The sequence below is a fragment of the Mya arenaria genome, chromosome 1 (assembly GCF_026914265.1).
Source record: "Mya arenaria isolate MELC-2E11 chromosome 1, ASM2691426v1".
Taxonomy (NCBI): domain Eukaryota; kingdom Metazoa; phylum Mollusca; class Bivalvia; order Myida; family Myidae; genus Mya; species Mya arenaria.
This window is the reverse complement of record NC_069122.1, coordinates 4666454-4685779: the sequence shown is the minus strand read 5'-3', so window position 1 is coordinate 4685779 and position 19326 is coordinate 4666454. Positions and strand designations below refer to the sequence as shown.

At 33.5% G+C, this 19326-nt stretch overlaps 1 protein-coding gene across 1 annotated transcript; it reads left to right on the top strand.

The window, feature by feature from the left end:
- Window positions 1-8059: 8059 nt before the first annotated feature.
- Window positions 8060-13271, top strand: LOC128238706 (uncharacterized). Its single transcript, XM_052954877.1, has 6 exons — window positions 8060-8120; window positions 8431-8483; window positions 9216-9346; window positions 9982-10140; window positions 11585-11658; window positions 13176-13271. Exons 2-6 carry the CDS (start codon window positions 8440-8442, stop codon window positions 13224-13226), a joined length of 459 nt encoding a protein of 152 aa, XP_052810837.1. The 5' UTR covers window positions 8060-8120; window positions 8431-8439; the 3' UTR covers window positions 13227-13271.
- Window positions 13272-19326: the final 6055 nt, after the last annotated feature.

The following is a 19326-nucleotide window of genomic DNA, read 5'->3' as shown; positions in this document are numbered from 1 at the left end:
CGTCAGAATTAATACATGATATATCCAATTGTATTGTATTTGTTATACTGTCAATAGTTATTGATACCTAACCACAACAGTAAAAATACATATCCTGTGCACGACATAATGAGTAATGTTTTATAACCTATATATCTTTAATTTCATTATAGAATCATCCCCATCATGGAAATCCATCCCTCCACAATTGTCCTGCGGCTTGATTTTTAATGGTGTAAATGAATGAAATAAAAATATTCCAAACCGCTAACTCGTGGATTATTCTATACTTCTCATACTGTGGACCAAATTTCTCAAAACATCCCGGAAACAGGATTAAGCTAAACTCACTATATTTTCGGTGTGATTCGCACGTGTAACATTAAGATTATTAAGTGATTTTGGACTTCAAAGGAAATGATCTTTATAATAGGCACGATAAACGTTTTATTTAGTAACACCAAGATCAAGTCTGAATATTAAATAAATTAAATAAGCTATTTAAGTTTTATTGCTTTTTGTGCATTAGAACGTTTGAGGAAATGAAATTCATTTAAGGATTAATTGTTTAGTCTTGAGGTTCATAGGTGTTATAAACCCCATCATGAAAATCCACATCTCATTTGGTCAAAGCATGTTTGAAGGACTTCCAATGTTTTCATACACAGATGAATCACTATTATAGAGTATTCAATGTTTATATTTACACTCATTATTTGCAAACTGTCTTTTACAACGTTGATAAAATACGCCTCATAGATATTTGATTGCCGTGTTAAATCGATTGTTTGAAAAACGGAATATTTAATGACGTCACATATTTTTATCGATGTCACCTGCAATTTCAAGAATACATTATTTGACCATTTACAAACGTCGTGTTATTACGATGAGGTATTCGAAAGACATTGCCATCATCGAAATATAAATGCAATTGAAAAATATGTTTTTATCTAAGGAAACGTAAAAGGAGTGTAAATATTTTGCAATATGCCATTTCTTAAAAAAGGAAAAGCACAAATAAAATTATATATGCGGTATAACATAGTCAATGGTCTGCAAAACATAAAGTAATATTAAATCAAATCGGTTGAACGATCATAGGATCATATCAAGAATATATCGTAGAAAGCAAGGTGTGATAAACAGTAATCGGTACTAACTATGATAGGGTTTTCTCAATTGTAGAATTTTTATACATACATGGCTAGTTTTATATTTGGATTTTTGAGAGGTTAATGATTCTGTAAAATATATCACAAAATGAAAATATATTTTCTGACCATGCGTTTATTGTTTTCATTCAAGAACAAAAGGAAACTCATCGTCGAGCATATAACAAAAATGATACTTTAATTGCTTGTTAACCATACTCAGATACAATTCTATATTGAGAACTTATATATAAAAATTATGAAAGTTATAGTGTAATTTAAAAACTGATATCAACACATTGGTTCTAGCTTTACTAGCTTTTAATAAATATATCCGTTACTCTCTGCTTAAATATATACACAAATAAATGGAAAAGTTCAACCAACATGGTTTACCCATACATAATTAACGTTATATACCCATGATCTATAATTTGATTTCAATCTAAATTCATACACGTTGTTTCATACAGTCATAATTCTTACATATTCAATAGTTTATGCATACACTTTTTCAGCAAATATCTAATAACTTGTACAAAATGTGGACCAACAATAATGTTCTACTTACAGTCTGCTCAAGTTACGTGTTGTTTGAAACTATTTACCAGATAAGTCCAATACAGCATAATATGCGATCCAATTCAAATAAACACTTTAATTTCGTTCCCGCTCATATTATCCTTAAAAGGGTGAATTCTCAGCTCGAATCAACTCAAAACTCGTTTTATTACTAATTCAGGTTACATCGAATGCAACAATGTGAATTGATGTACACAACGCATTATTACTTTTTCGTAATCGGGTACAGTAATCTGCATAATTATGCATAGATCATGTGTGAGAACGTTAATTAATAACCATATATACATGTACGTGTATAAAAGCTAAGCCGGGCCTCCGTTATTTTATGCTGTTTACAAAATATAGCATTATCACATGGCTTCAACTATGTTATACAAACAACGGTATAAAACACTAGAGGCTCGGTTTGTCTAAGTGAGTATATCAGTTAATTAAATGTGGGCATACAAATACAATGTTATGGAGTGATAGTAATATTCAGGAAGTAATTTGCATGTCACACATGCAATGAGATAATATAACTTCCAGCCACTACATACATTATGTTATAGAAATAGTCAATTTATAAATACCATATGAACTCGGCAAGTCAATGTAGAGAAAAATATTTTCAAGGGTAATTCTTATCTAATATTTAGTTTAATTGATATAAATATGCTTGTCCCGGCAAAACATTGCCGGGGAGGTTGGGGTTGTTCTTATTCACTTTGGATTGAATATACAATACATCACATTTGAAAATATATTGAGTTATACTCTGTATAAAATTGCAGTCATTAATGAAAAACAACTGACGACTTAAAAAAAACACCACCAGTGGAGATGGTATTTGTCCTTCTCTCTCATTCATTCTCACAGATTTACCGTTTTGTAACTTTTTTTTATTTTTTTGTTCAAAATGCAATGTTGGCGTAAATATTTGAAAAACAGTGATATAAGACTGCTGAAGATCAGTTCGCAGTTATTCAAATTTACGTTCAAAAATTAATGATTTATGTCTAAAAGTGTTACTTTCGCTTTATGAAAAATGCATAAAAGATCCATTTTTGAACATAAATATGACAACCTGCGATCTGAATATTTTCAGCAGTCTTGTAACACTGGGTTTTATACATTTTTGCCAAAGATGGCTTGTTCCAAGACAATAACAAAACAAAAATAAAAACAGTTGTCAAAACGTTCAATCTGTGAGCATGCAGCGTTTAAACGAATATGGCTATTCACAGTAACCTGGTATATACATTCATTTGCGTTGTATGCTTTATATGTTTCAATTAAAATGATAATAAGATTAATTTTGATACAAAGCATCAAAGACGACGCGAATAGTTTTGAAACATGACTTAAAGATTGCAGATGCAGTTCATAAGCATACCAAGTCATTTAGGTACATGGAATCAGTTATTGAACGAATTTGGACTTTCAGCTCAAGGTCACCACGACTTTGACCTTTGACCAACTGACGACAAAACAGTTAGGGTGCTGGTCATGTTTAAGGGATCTCTACCAAGTTCGAGGTGGTGTCTAGGCCAATGCGTTTTAAATCATATTTTCAGTCTACGGTCATAACGACCTTGACCTTTGGCCCCCTGACCTCTTAAGTGGATTAATCTGCTGATAATTACCAACTAGCCTACCAAGTTTGAAAAATAGTGGACAGATTTTTTTTTCTTGTTACGAAAATGTGAATATATTTCTAAAAATAGCTGCAATCACCACAAATCCTGCAAACATTGTTGATTAGGCAGTACTGACAATTATGACACAAACATATATTCATTTTGTGTTTAGACATTTCCGAATTTGTGAATGCTTTTTGATGGAATCCTATAAAAATCTTCTTTCTTTAAAATTGCTCAACGCGTTATTACAGCTTAACATGTTCCAACGGATATATAAATCATGCATGATAAATATTGAACCTCGAAAATAAAAAAATAAAACCTTTTTCTAAACTTTTAAGTTTTCGTTATTCAAACGACTATTGCACGGTGGAAGGCCTATGAACTTGCACATGTAAGCCGACTTATTCGCGCACAACTCACTTTCCTCGTGATTTCGTCTATGTTCTTCTTAACCAGTAAAATGTGCACTCACCAGTATGTCGTCATGCAAAAATAAGAAACCAACACGTACACGCATCCGTACATTTAGCCATTAGCAAAACTCTCTTTGGTTCTCCCCCTGTGTCCGAGTACGTGTGGACTTAGTCATTCTAAAATGCCGTCCAGGCTTTTTTTAATGATGGTTAGCCTGGACAGGACTAGTCATTCTAAAATGCCGTCCAGGCTTTTTTTTAATGATGGTTAGCCTGGACGTCATTCATAACAAAATTCGTAAACATATTCAAAATGCCGATCAGAATGGTCGCACATTTATTAAGAATTTTCCAATTTAGTCTATTTAAACAAAAAAGGACACTGTACCTGTTAAAAGTAATCCTTTTTACATCAATTGCACTATATATTATAAGATAATCACGTTCCGAATTGTTAAAACAACATACATTTTCAAACACCATCAAAATTCACCAAACACCATTGTTTTTGTTAACGAATGTAGCCGAGAATATCCAAATGTATTTTCTTTTCTCTGCTTAAGGTTACACATGACTATTAGTTACTTTAGTACAGCTCAGTACGAGCTGTAGTGTCATTGGCAGTAGTTTTGTTAAGGCAACTTATCGTAACCTGTAACTTATTCAAAATAAATTAAGAATGAAGTGTTTACAAACATTTATTACTTTTGTTAGTATATTGGAATAAAGACATTTAGTTTTTGCAAAATGAATCAAATAGCAATATCATTAAGTTTGTGGAATGTTATCATGCAAAGTATGGGAAGAATTTTCATTTGCATGCATGGCATTTTTTTCAGTTCGTATCATTAATTTCTATTCTTGTAATTTACCCCTCATTTGCGCTCACTTAGATGTCTTTGAACTTATGTATGCTTAATATCCTTTGTTTGGTTTCTTTAAAGCATCAAGATTCTGACACACAACAAAAAAACTTTTTCAAGTACTATTTGTCACAAACTTGTGGTAAGAGCAACCTCAGGTACCAACTGGTGATTGTACGAGCTCTCTCCTCCCTACCTTTTTCCTACCAGTAGGCGAGTAAGTTTTCTGGTGTTCCCCAGTGAACGACCATTTGTATGTATGTTGACAAAAACCTGCCATGACGGTTTGAAATTCTGCAATTATTTGGAGGTTTTTGATTGCCATCATTGGACATAAAAACATTTCTATATTTCTTTCCCCTTTCCCACACGCACCTAGCCTCCCGTCTAAAAACGACCATACATTATAAATACTATATGTGTGCTTTTATTTGTATGACAGAAATTAGAATACTGGGTAAAATTACCGGTTTGCCTTTATAAGCTTTGTTAAATTTTATAGCGTCTCTTTGAACCGCTGGCGCGTTCACGTCACAAACTGGGCATATGACCTTCTATAAGATGACATTTTAAATGTAAAGTCGGCGAAGATTGCACAAGTGTCCCATAACAACCCGAGGCATATTCTATAAGAGCATGAAGGCCAATTCTCACACAGAGTCCCGGCTTTGTCATGTTTTAACCCCTTAAACACATAAGCGTTACTTCTGTTTACCAATATAGTTCTTTTAAAAAACACACAACAATTCTAACTCTAGTTGTTTTCCTATAAGCTTTAAGCTTGACGATAAAACGCACTCTAGTCGGAAAAAAGCAAACAACAATGTTCTGTAATTATGTTTTTCTATCAATTCCTTTAAAAATAGTAATTTCCTGAAGATTCCCTTAAGTTGAGTTTTGTATAGGTTTTCTGATGTGAGGTATAAGGTATTTGTTAATATAAATATCACCATGAAACATCTGTTCTAGCGAATATATATATACACATAATAAATTGATAAGTCAGCAAAATCTCTGATTATTGTAAACTTGGATTGTCGTGTTGAAGTCGAATTTTGATTAATAGGTTACACAATAAAACATTTTGATTCACTTAGTGTAACAATGCTGTTGATATACATGTTTTTTTTTATTATTTAGTCTTATTTTAAATACATGTGTATAATAGTATGCATTTTCCACATTGCCCATAGAATAGTTTGTAAATAAATCTTGAATCCTGTATGTGACGATGAATGTTTTTCAAATTCATTAAGTACAAAAGTGTGGTAACTGATAATGATAGTGTTAGGGGAAGGCAATCCATACTAAAATACTACTTCAGATTGAAACCTTAAAATATAGTTGTGTGTAACCTTTTTTCTTTTTGGCAGTAAGAAAGCTCCTGTCAACTGAAATCAGGTATTTAAATTACTTTTTTGAAGAAATAGCTGCTTGTGAATTTGCAAAATGGATATGGTTATTGATAAGAATTAAGGTATTTATTGGCTGTCTTAAGCCACAGAATACAAATGAAGAACATTTTATTTCATAGACAGTTTTTACATGTTTTTGAATTTTGCTATGAATGACGTCCAGGCTAACCATCATAAAAAAAAGCCTGGACGGCATTTTAGAATGACTAGTGTGGACTATGTTAAACTTATATGCGTAGTGTCTTGTACAATGTCCACAGGAATGGTTTCTATACAATACCGACCAAAGCGTGAGTCAGTGGACTTACGGAAAGTGTTGATAGTTTGCAAACCATCTTTTAGGCCAACTGCAACTTCATCTTTAACGATTAGCTACATGAAGACATACAGATTTAAATTGTGTTTCATAACCTTTCTATTAATTCTATAATTGCCCTTTAATTGACACACCAGAGGGGCTGGCCAGTTCAATAGAAGACAAGACACATGATTGCTGTAAATCAACATGTTGTATATTCTTGTGTCAAAATGCTCCAGACTACAAAATCAACAATGTTTTGCGGGTTTTAGATTATTAATTTTTTTTCGAAAAAAAAAGAAATATATTAAAGAAAATAATGCAAAATGTTGGTAAAATTCATTTTCTGGTTACAAAAATGCTAAAGTCTTTCTCAAAATACTTGCAATTACCACAAAACCATAAAACATAGTTGATCTGGTAGTCCTGATTATTTTGCCTCAAAGACATTAATTTTGTATGATGACATTTCCAAAACAAACCAAATGTTCTATTGAAAATCTTATTCCATAAAAGATTTTCACCTCTTTATAACATCTACAATTGTTGCAACGGAGGTGTGCATTATGCTTTCTAAATATAGAACCTCAAAACTAAATAAAAAACCTATTTTATTAAACATTTATGTTTTGATCCTACAAACCGACTTTTGCACTGTGGTGGGCCCTTTAATAATTATAAAATGTGTTACATAGATATTGATAGTTTCCTAGAATTATGTTCATTTTTATCCGTTAAGAGGTTCAGGAATTCAACATAATTCGGTGTAACATACAAAACAGTTAATTTTATTATCTTGCGGTACTCGTCTCCTATCGTTTAATTGTAACGTGAGCATTCTCTAGTGGTAATACGTGATTTCTGTTTAACCTTTATAATGTTGATTGCTTCCTTGCATTTATTTCAAAGTTTGTTTTTAATGTTTAATATAATCGAAAACTTGAAGACGTATTTAATGTACAGTCATTAAGTCCTTAATAAACAAACCTTATAACTTATTAAGAGTGTTAGCCACATACACTGAATACATAATAGTGATGACCAAATTCCAATTTTGACACCTCAACTGCCATTCCTTAAATTAACTGCCTTTCGGCAATTGCGGTAATCATCCGATGAACGCTACATCTTTGAATATGTTTGGATCGCAATTCATCGCAAAACAATATACATGTACATCAAAATTGTTGATCTTCGGAATCCTAACTCTTTAACCAGCCCAATTGCGTTCATACCCCGATAATGACATCAATTATGCACTTCATTCGTTAATACATGCCGTCTTAATTATCATATTTTTAATATTTTGAATTTATGTTGATTAACGTCATTAATCATATCATTCCAAAGAATATATGGCAAAGCACATCATTGCAGACAGCATATTTGTCGAAGGTTGAACTAGATATGGCCAAAACTTAAACATCATGAAGAAGCTTCATCAGTTTGCATATGTTAAACAGAGTGTATCTATACAGTGGAAGAATGGTGTTTTGTATATTAGCTGTGACCTATTTTTTAATTGGAATTTTGCTTTTACATCATATCAGAACCTTATTTGCACCAAATAACTGACCAAATTGTGCGTGCATGACATAATGTAGCGCTGTGACCCGACATATGTAACTTAACGTTATCTGACAGCGCAACCGAGGTCTTACTATTTTATTTCAGGTAAGGGGCGAGCGCTCTCACCTTGCGCTATGTGGGACTATATGTGGCACACACGACCCAGCTCTATATAAAAGAACGGACGCCGAAAAAGCTGCATTCGTGCGCTCGTAAAAGGCAAGAACTTTTCATAATTACATGTAACAAAATTACTTCATTTTTTTCTTTAACATTTAAGCATATCGTTTTATAGTTTAAATCGAACAGTTTTGTACCTACTCAAAATAAAATGAATAATGTTAATTTGCATTATCTCATTGCATAAATATCACCGTTTCGTTTTCGCGTATATACTATTTCTATGGAAAAGAAATGGAACTTAAGTATACGTTAAAGACGTGTTAATGAGCTTGTATATTTTAATATGAAAGTAATTAATATAACAAATTGTTGTCATCGTCAATAAGGACATTGACATCTATTGCAGCTGAACACAATGTTGCTCCTTGTCCTCGCTAGCTGCATATCGGTGGCCTTGGGGTAAATGAATTTTAATTCAGTATTAAAAATGATAAATCGTAACTTTATGTGTTAGCTTTAGGGAATTTTGTTAGTTGACGTCAAGAATGAAGCATTATATTCATTTAGATCAAAGTCAACCTTGCATTATTTTTTATTCAACAGGTAAGCAAACCAAACCAATGAAAAATAACTTGATATTTTCACTTCAGTGGAATTATTTGACAAAAATGTTTAAATAACCACCATAAACAAATGCAATTTTAAAGAACCATTATAATATTTTCTAAACTTTATTCAAAAACTACAGGATACATAAGCAGATCAAATGAACGACAAATAAACAATGGCGAACGGCTTACTATAACTTACTTAATGCTAAAACAAGTTTACTTTAGTTTATCAAGAAAGAAGTATGAATACTATTACTATTCTATGTAGAATATAGACACGAGAGCCTCCTTATTCAATTCTGGACTATTCATTCACAATTGTAAAAAATATTCCAATGCAAAAAGAGTAAAAACTTGTACTTAAATGTGTTGAGTATGGGAATCACACAGAATGCATCATGATCTAATAGCTAATGGCACAAATTCCAGTAATAAAAATAAAGTGTGTTGATTATATAAAATGTTTGGTGTTGTTTATTCGACCGAGAAGGCCAAAACCTATCCGTCCGCGGACGCTAAACATAGAGACGATTTGGTATGGCGTTAATCTAACAGTCACATGTACATGATATAATTTTAGTGCCAATTGCCATGGCCATACTGTCGAGACGCTTATTGCTCACATCGCCTCAGACACAGATAAAGATGGCAATGGGTTTATAACACTCGACGAGTTCCAAAACGAACTTCTTGGACAGTTTGACCCGTTAGGTAAGTGTATTTAGGATCATTAGATATGTTTAATTACGTACATTTATGACCATTAGATCTTTATTAGTACGTACATTTATGACCGTTAGATAATGTACATTTAATACCGTTAGACCTATATTCGTAAGTGTGTTTATGACCGTTAGATCTATATTAATTGTATTTCAGCCTTTTGTTGAAATTTGGATTTAGAACAAATTGTGAAGTGTCGTCATACCATTCTATTTGTCTGTCATATATAAATTCTATGCACATTTTGTAATCATTTCAATGATTACATTATATTAATATTTAGAAATATCAGAATGTTTTGTTTTAAGTCCAATTCAATTTGTAGTATACAGCGTACATTCGATGCAAAAATAAATTGACAATTTATGCCTTTAGTGCGATAATATCTTACACAGTGCGTCTATAAATACCGCACAGTCAACGATTCCTTATTTACTACTATGTAATAGTTAGATGACCTGATGTCAAATCTGAATAACCAAGAACGAGCGGATGGAGCGCAACGACTTTGAATACAATGTCATTTCCTGACACATTGTCAACGCCAAATCTGACGCAGGGAGTTTGCAATTTCATTAGCTGAAAGTGTATGTTATATTTCATAATTATCATTTCTGTTACAGGTACCGGTACAGTGACCAGGGCCGATTTCGTCAACCAGTTCTCACACTTATACGGTGACTCTCACGCTGATGCTCACCATCTGTTCGATAACCTGGACTCCAATAGAGATCACGTACTCACAGAAGCTGACATTATTGGCCAAATTGGGGAGCTTAACCGTAAGTGTTTAAACTTAAGTTGAGTTAAGGGTTTGGTGCGGTAAAGTGCCAGACTTAACACAGCGTCATCTTCCCTCAGGAGGCACTGCCACCACGCATAGCACGTTAGAATGATAAGAAATCACGTGACTTAATTCGACCAGTTATTATTGTCATGTTATTTAGACTTTATCGACAATGGTACGTTACTCACTTATAGCTTTAATACATGTATTTGAAATACCAACAACCTTATAAAGCTTAAATCCAACTTTTTAGTACGTGATGGGCAAATATAAAGGGAGGTCACTGCGTGGGAGATTAGTTATCATCGTCTTTGTAATCATTGCACTAAAATCGTTTTTTTATGCTTCTTTGGAAGACATTTATTTAAGACAAAAATACAGACATACAGTTTACTTTGATTTGTACAATGTATATTGTCAATAACAAATATGTTTATAATGATCAATGCCAACGTTTAGTAACATACAACTTAGAACAAACGAGTATATAAATATATAAACATACACAAAGGTTGATACGTTACCAAAAATTTCGTAATATTTGTTATTGTTATAATCTATATAAATCAGAGGATGAACAAACGGTTTTATCAGGGTTGTACATCGTCGGCAACCACGGTACTTTTTGGCGTTATACTTCATACATTCTAGGGTCCGACAAAATCTCGTTTTAATGAATATGTATGAGGCATGGGAGACGACTCTTCTCCCAGTCCATTCGCATGAAATAATTAAATACTCTTCAATAACCCGGTCTTGCCATTTGTCTCCACTTGCGAGTGATCTACGTAGCTATTTTAATATTTGTAATGACCTGGCGGACTGAGTTCAATTCCAACTATAGCCTAATACTTTTTCAGTGTCTATGCATATTTCCGTATTGGTTTGTTGAGGAACTATTGAAATTGCGCTATTAATTATTCTCGATTGCTAGGTTTGCCTAACCAAATTCACAACGAAGTATAGCGCAACAGCGTATATGTGTTTTGTAAACAGTCACATGGCACAGTCGCCATTGTTAATTATCTGTTAGTGTTCATATGTAAAGGTGTTGTTTTTACAGTGACTTCATTGCTCCTTACGGAAACAAACTGATATTTCACTGGTGTTTTGTCTTGAAAAACTGATATAAATTTGCCTATATCGTATGTTAATAATGTCTTCATGTTCATCAAAGTTTCAACAACTTGATTTTCTACTTACACGCTGCCTTAAATCAAATTTCAAATAGTAATCATCAATATTTACTGCACGTTTCCCTTTCGAATACAGATATTTAAAGGTTTATATGTGATATATAACAAGACACCATTGAACTGTTTAAGTGGATATTTTACCCGTTCATTTCTATATATATATATCTACAGTTTGGTGTTAAGCTAAATGAACAGTAAATGGCGTTTATTTTGGTGTGATAATTACTTTGTATGCACTTTCAGTGAATTTCCTCGCTCTCTTGAACCCAAGCGCCATCAATATTCCAATGGTGGACTTTTTAAATTTCCTCCGGATAGTAAGTGATTTTTATTCTATGAACAAGCAAACTCAAGTGATTTATTCTGAATTAATATACTAGCCCATCTATAAATATAACGTTTTATTAGTTATCTATGAAGCATCGCGTTTCGTAAGGCCGCGTGGGATATTATAGCTACTGCAGCCGTCAGCGATGTTCAGAATTGCTCCGAACATTACCGAGAGGCATGCACTGTCGGGATCTGTCGGAAACTGTCGGTCGGGATTAGTTGGAAACTGTCAGTCTGGAACTGTCAGGATCTGACGGAGACTGAGCCATAAAGGTCCCTAGACGCTTCGGGCATTGGCATCGACAGAACGAACAAGGATTGCAGTCGGAGAGGAGAGTTATGACCCCCGCTGTATATGGTAGTGTAGGCTTGGGACATATTATTTTCTTCGACCATGGATTGCTAAGACAGAGTTTCACAGAGTTACGACTTCTAGACTTTTCGGCTAGTGCTTATATAGCTATACTTTTGCTTCAACTTCAATGTGAATTACTGTAATTAAAGTAACAGACATCTTCGCGATGTATACCTGGCATTGTAATATGGCAATGCTTACACCAGGACGCTTCACTGCCTCATCGTTTTTGTTATTCTAATCGCTTTCCCCATCCACGTCATTTGCAGACGGGCCAGGTTAAAGTCTCGTCCAATATCCGTGTAGGATGAAGTTGTAGTTGAAACATTATCTATTTCATGAAAATACATTGAAACACATATAATGCATGTTGCATCATCCTGAGCATTAAGGAGATAGCTGAAAGCTAACATAGTGTCTTTCGTTATTTTTATATTTTGAAATAAATAGTGTTTACAGTATAAACAAAAGTTCATCAAATTGTAAAAGTTATTGCCAGTAAATTTGAAGTAAAGTTACATTTTATTATTATTTTAAATATGTCAGCTTATGGTAATAATAAAATGCACTAGAAAGAGTAGATCTTGATTGGACGTAAAATAGAATAAATTTTAGAATATCATAGTGGTTATGACCGATAGAAAATATATAACAGTATCAGTGTCTGTGACATTGTCTTCGAAATCCTTGTAGGTTTAAATGCTAGTCCTCATACGATAAAGCTTTAAGTGCAATTGGTTCAACGTCTCTTCTCATCTATTTGAACTTAGGAGTTCAATGATAATTGGGCAGAGCTAGGTGGTCAATGCTAGGACATAGCTGGTAAGCCTAGTTACAATTCGCACCAAATTTGGCGATATATGCTTACAACCGGTGTTTAAGCAAATGCCTTACAGCTGCCCTTAACTAACCTAACCTTATTTCTATTGATTAAAATTGGTCTCGGGATTTATTGAGACCGTCCATGGACAGTTATGATACACGTTTTTGTGTTTCACTGTCACCTTACCCTGGCACTGACCTTTAAAAGCTGTATTTGTTCTACTGCCGAGAGTTATTAAGACATAACGTCAACAGTATAAATACCTAATCTGTGTACAACGTACAGGATACCGTTTTACAGCATATACATCTTTATTTCCATTACAGAATCATCCTCATCATGGAAATCCAGCTCTCCACAACTGCCCTGCTGCTTGATTGTCAATGGTGTAAATGAATGAAATAAAAAACATTCAAGCTGCTCACTCATGGATTATTCTATACACCTCAGAATGTGCCCCCAATATCTCAAAACATCTGTAGTACCGGTGTGGCATGAAATTCTTAAGACCCGTGAAATAGGTCAGACTTACCATACTGCGCATGCGCAGACGGCGGTCAATGATCATCGAGTAATGGCCGTGAGATATGCAAGATTCGTCACTGCATGCGATGAATACTCGACGATTAGAGGAATTTAAGGGAGATTTCCATTTGATTGAATTAACTTACACCCATTATAAACATCATGTTGTTACAATTTATATTTTTGCTTCAAATAGGTCAAATTGAAACATGAACGTACTCAAATATGACCTGTCAATCGTTTCTGGTTGTCTGGTATGCACCACAGGTGTCTGCGCGTTGTTACCACCAACCCCCCCCCCCCCCACTCCATAGAACCCCACTCCCCCAAACTATAACTCTCCAAATTGTTTTTAAAAAATATCTAAAAAACATATCCAGATGTTGTTTTAACATCATATTCCGTCTTAAAACTGCACTCTCACAGATTGACTGTTTTGACAACTTTCTTAATGTTTGTCTCAGAATCAGTACAGTCATTGTCTTAAAACCAATTGTTTTCTTATTTGTGCTTATAAATTGATGTTTAATGGCTAAAAGCGTTCAAATGCTTTAAGAAATTAGTGTCTAATTGCATATATAAATAATAAACATTGATATGATAACCTGCAATCCGATCTTTTGTCAGCAGTCTTCAACTACTGGTGTCCAAACATTCAGGGCTTCTGTTAAAGGAATTTTTAAAGTATATGACTCAGGATTTAGAAATGGATTCCAGAATTGATTCATTGGACGTACCAAAACTTCCATAAATGTGAAGAAAACTTTTGAAATTGAAAGCTTGGAAGTTCAAAATATCAAAACCTGGTGTCAATATTACTTTTATGCTCAAAATTTCAATCAGTTTACAAGCAAAATTAATTATTATGATATAAATCGGTGTAATTGGCATGTTATATTTGCCAAAAAAGACTTAAATCTTTCAAATTATGGTGAAAAACTTCCAAAATTGATTGACAGGAAGTGCATAATTCCAAGTTACCATATACAAGATACAAGAATATTAATTAGTCAGGTATATGTTAACAAGAATGAGCTATTTTTTGACATGATGAACAAACATACAGAAAATTTAAAAAAGACATAACAATGAGCCTGTGGCCCGGAAATAAAAGCATATAGTAAATTGAAGAGATATTGGAACAAGTATTTATAAAAGCCGTTTTGTACTTATATTCATGCATACAATTTTACAAAAAGTAAGTTGAATAGGGCATTCTAAATGGAAGCCCTCAACATTTAAGTAAAACATACTGTTTCCCAGACAAGAAATAAAAATTTGCTATAACATTCAATCTATGAGTGTGCCGCTTTAACATCAAACTTTCTGACAATATCCGACCATACCCTACTCACACATTAAATTTGGTGAAAGGAAAAACATTTAGTTAATAAAATAGCATTTGATTAAGCTCTCTTGAGAGCTCAAGCCTCCTCACACAATGATGTAAATGATAAGAAAAAGATCCTTTTATAGCACTCCCTCTCTGGATATCGTTCCGAAACCCCCACACCTCAAACTTGATATAGCGCCAGGCCCTCCAGTGACAGCCCCAGTCTCCTCCACCCCCTTGCACAAATTGATTTGGGGCATTTTAAGCCTCTCCTTCCTCATCCGGCTTCCTACACCCTTCTTACACGCAATGTAGAATGAACCCCCACCCTCCCCTACCCCCTCGTCTCACGAAATAAATAATCAGAAATTTAATGTGTTTTCCTATTAAAAACAAGCATTTGTGAGACCCTTTTACAGTCTTTCCTACTGCCGCCATCTGTTTCATTCAATATACACTCCTCCAATGACAGTCCTACCCTCCCCCACCACCTTGCACACAATAATGTAAGATAAGGAATTTTCAAATGTTTTCCAGTAGTATTTGAAACATTTTATACCCCACTTCCCCGACCGACCCTATTCATGATAAGCAGTCCCTTACACAATAGTCTATGAACACAATGCCCCCCCCATCCCTTGCACACTATATTGTATGTTCTTAAGTGTTTTCCAGCAATGTGTTTACCAGGTTTTTGGTCATTGGACAAACACGTCTCAAATATACACTGGTTTATACAGTCCAGATTTTTGTCTGAATAATAATGAGCAAAGCAATGAGTCATTTACTGTGTATATTCCCAGCCAGTCTTGTGCATATTTAACAGGTCTGCTGAAATTCAGCAATATAGCTTGTCATCATTACACATCATTATTTGTGCATGTAACTGTAAATACTGTGAGGCTTTGGGCTTAGAAACTTGACGGTCATAAATTATGCTATTATCTTGTCTCAGTCTTGGGATTTTTGTTCCACTCTTTACAGCAATCCAGAACACAGTTTTGTGTTGTTAAATTTTAGAATGTAACATTAAAGCTGCCTTCTACAGATTGACAGGTCTGACGTTATTTTACATTTTGTGACTCAGCCTTCAATTTAAGTAATTTAAGATAAAACAATAAAACAGATCACAATTAGTTGAAGAACTGCAGAAAATTTCCAATTTCTTAAAGCGTAAATCATTATAGCCATAAAACATCATTTTCCAAATTTTAATTAAAAAAAACAATCACATCTTTTGTCAGTAGTCTTATATTACTGTTTTTCAGACTCTAATGCAGAAAAAGCCTAATTCATAGACAAGAAAATGTGGTCAAACTGGTCAATCAAACTTTGAGAGAGCAGCTTTAACAGAGACTATATATGATATATTTTGTTTCTGAGCCAATGGTGTCGCATAGGTATATAATAAGTTTGCAATTCACATGTTTAATATTCAATCTTTTAAATCAATTCAGCGTGTTGTAAAAATGTTGATGGATATAAAGATAATACTTACTTAAAGGTTCCCCCCTCAAAAAATGTTTTTGAAATAACTTATACGGTCAAAGAAAGGTGACATAATTATGCCCTCCCACATTTGGGAAAATGCTGATGGATAATCTGACGATTAATAAGATATATGTTGAATAAAATGTTATATGATATGAGACCACAGATATCATACACTTCTGCAACCGAAATTTAAGTAAAAATTAGGTGACATGAAGAAAGATCTTAATTATTAAGAATGGGCTGTCAGAGTAATCATTGTGTCACAGAGTTATAAAACAAAAATTATTATTTATATTTCTCTCAAATATATTTAATAAGGAAATATGAAAAGCTTAAGCATTTGTCATGAAAAGCTTAAGCATTTGTCTGCAAGGCCACATGTGGAAATCATAGATACTAGTTACTATATATTATTATGGTATAGTGGGTAATTCATAGTCTTTGCAATATCAGTTACAGACATCTGCTAGACTTGTTCTTAATTATTGGACATACATTTAGATGATTGCAATTATAACATGAAGGTGTGAATTAAATTTTTATGGGTTCTGGACAATAGTAAGTTACATCAGGGGCTGGTATGAATGAATGCTTAATAACTATAAATTGTGTATGGTTAAGTTATTGGTTGGTTATGTTATATGGGCGTGGCCTAAACTGAAATTGTTTGTTGTGATGTAAATGGTATGGTGTTGGGGTTGGGAAGATGTATTGTGTATTGTAACAATAGAGTTGATAGTTGATAAGTGGCAAAAATTGCTATACTTTCTCAAAATTAGAAAGTTGTTCTTAAATTTCATAAAATAACACATATAAATCTATAGACTAGAGATGATTTTTATTTGCAATTTATAAATTTTCATATAATTAAAAATGCAAGAATGTACTATACTATGAAGAAAACTGTAGATTAACGTAGCACTGGGAGTAAATGATGAATATATATTTATATCATGTTCAACACTACTAATAAGAACATAAAATAACAATGAATTGATGTTAAATTATGAATTATTATATATAATTACACTATAGGGAGAACTATATTCTTCAATAACACATTTTAACAGTATAATTAAAAAGCACATATTAAATATTTATAATTTATGTAATAATTGATATGAAATTAAAACGTATATTAACATTAACTCATAAAACAGCACTTTTATTCACACAGTCACATTTACTCAGGATAACTAAATAGGAAGCAGCATAAAAAAATGTCATTATTTCCAAATCGCCTGTTTGCATCTTATGCTTAAACAGTACTTGTTAGGGAAGTGGTGTTATGTTATAAATAAATAGGGACAAGAAGAAACCCGGTGACAATAGCAAAAGAGACTTAACAAAATTATGCATAATGGGGCGGGGGGGGGGGGGGTAAACTTAATTACCCTTGCCATCTGGTAATACCCATTTGACGAGTACACTATTATGTCTACACAAATATTAAAAAACAATAACATCCTTATATTAAAAGTTTGGCAACAGTAATTGTAGCGTGGATGCTTTGGATTATAAATTATATTGATGTCTACACAGTAAATATATATCTAAAGTCAATTATTAGTCATCTTTTTAAAAGATATCATCTTACAATTATACCCATTAAATGATGGGTGAAAGGAACAGCAAAAATATATCAATAAAATTATCAACATCGTAATTTTTTTTCAGGCTCAGCCTACATGTATAACATATATTTTCTTGACAGTATATAATCTGGCTAGTTTGAAATTCAATAAATTGAAGGATCGCATACCAACAAGTTTTTTAAACCTCACCTATCAATGCAATGATAGGGGTTGTGAGTACTGGTATGCACCAAGGATTTTTTAAGTATAATGGTATTTTAATAAAAAATGCCTTTGACATGGAAACACCAGAAATAAATAGTACTGTCCCGTCTCGGGAGTTGAATTATAACTTGCAGCTGTCCATGTGGTTTGGTGTAATTGGACTTGTGATTTAAAATAATAAAAGGGGTGGTATATGGCACCTGTACATGAAAATGCTCATATATAACCAACCACAGGGGCCGCCCCAGGTCAGATTAAGAATTATTAATAGTAAAAATAAAAATATTTATATCTTATTAACAAAAGTGTACATGTTGCTGTATTGCCAGGCAAACCAGGCTGAAGAATGTAACCAGTCCCAGAGTATAAGACTCCACCCTATGATGTAACAAAATATGGAATGAATTAATTGTTCCTATTGAGGCATAAACATAACAGTAGGGGGACCTTTAAACTCATTGCGGAAGTTCAAAATCAGGCTAGAACTTATTGAATGCCTATCTGCAATTTCATTGGCTGAGAATATAGATTGTATTCTAAACCGACTAAACTTCACATATTCATTCATTCATTAGTCGGGAAGGGGAGCTTCGGCTTCACCGGGTGTCTTACACACCGACTAAACTTCACATATTCATTCATTCATTAGTCGGGAAGGGGAGCTTCGGCTTCACCGGGTGTCTTACACACCGACTAAACTTCACATATTCATTCATTCGATCATTAGTCGGGAAGGGGGGCTTCGGCTTCACCGGGTGTCTTACACACCGACTAAACTTCACATTTATTCGATAGGTCATTCATTCATTCATTCATTCATTACACGGGCCATGGCAAGAGCGCCTCCACGTGGTGTAGCCTGGATGTAGATGGATTATGTTCTACTACTTATGCTAAGAAAATTAATCCATCTACAACTAAACGCTCTTAGGTTTTCTTGCAAACCGGACGTGTGTTTCTAGCACACCGGATAGGCATTTCCGGTGAATTCAGCCGTGCTGGAAAACTCCATCTGGCATCCCCCCTTGCCAGATGAGTCACGCGCTGTGACGTAATAATTTCAATTTCTTTTATAATACACTTTATGTAATCATAATTATGAGATTTAAATAGATAAGTTTCATTAACATTAACTTTACAAAAATATACTTAAAACAAAAACAAAAAACATAATAACCCTTAAAAGACGTGATACTGTAGGAACTTCTTGACGTATGCAGTGAATACAAATTACTGCGCGTCATGAAGTCAGTAAACATCATCGCACGCGCTTTTTGGTGATACTTATAAAAATGCGTTTTTTTATGTATTTTCTCCATAAAATAT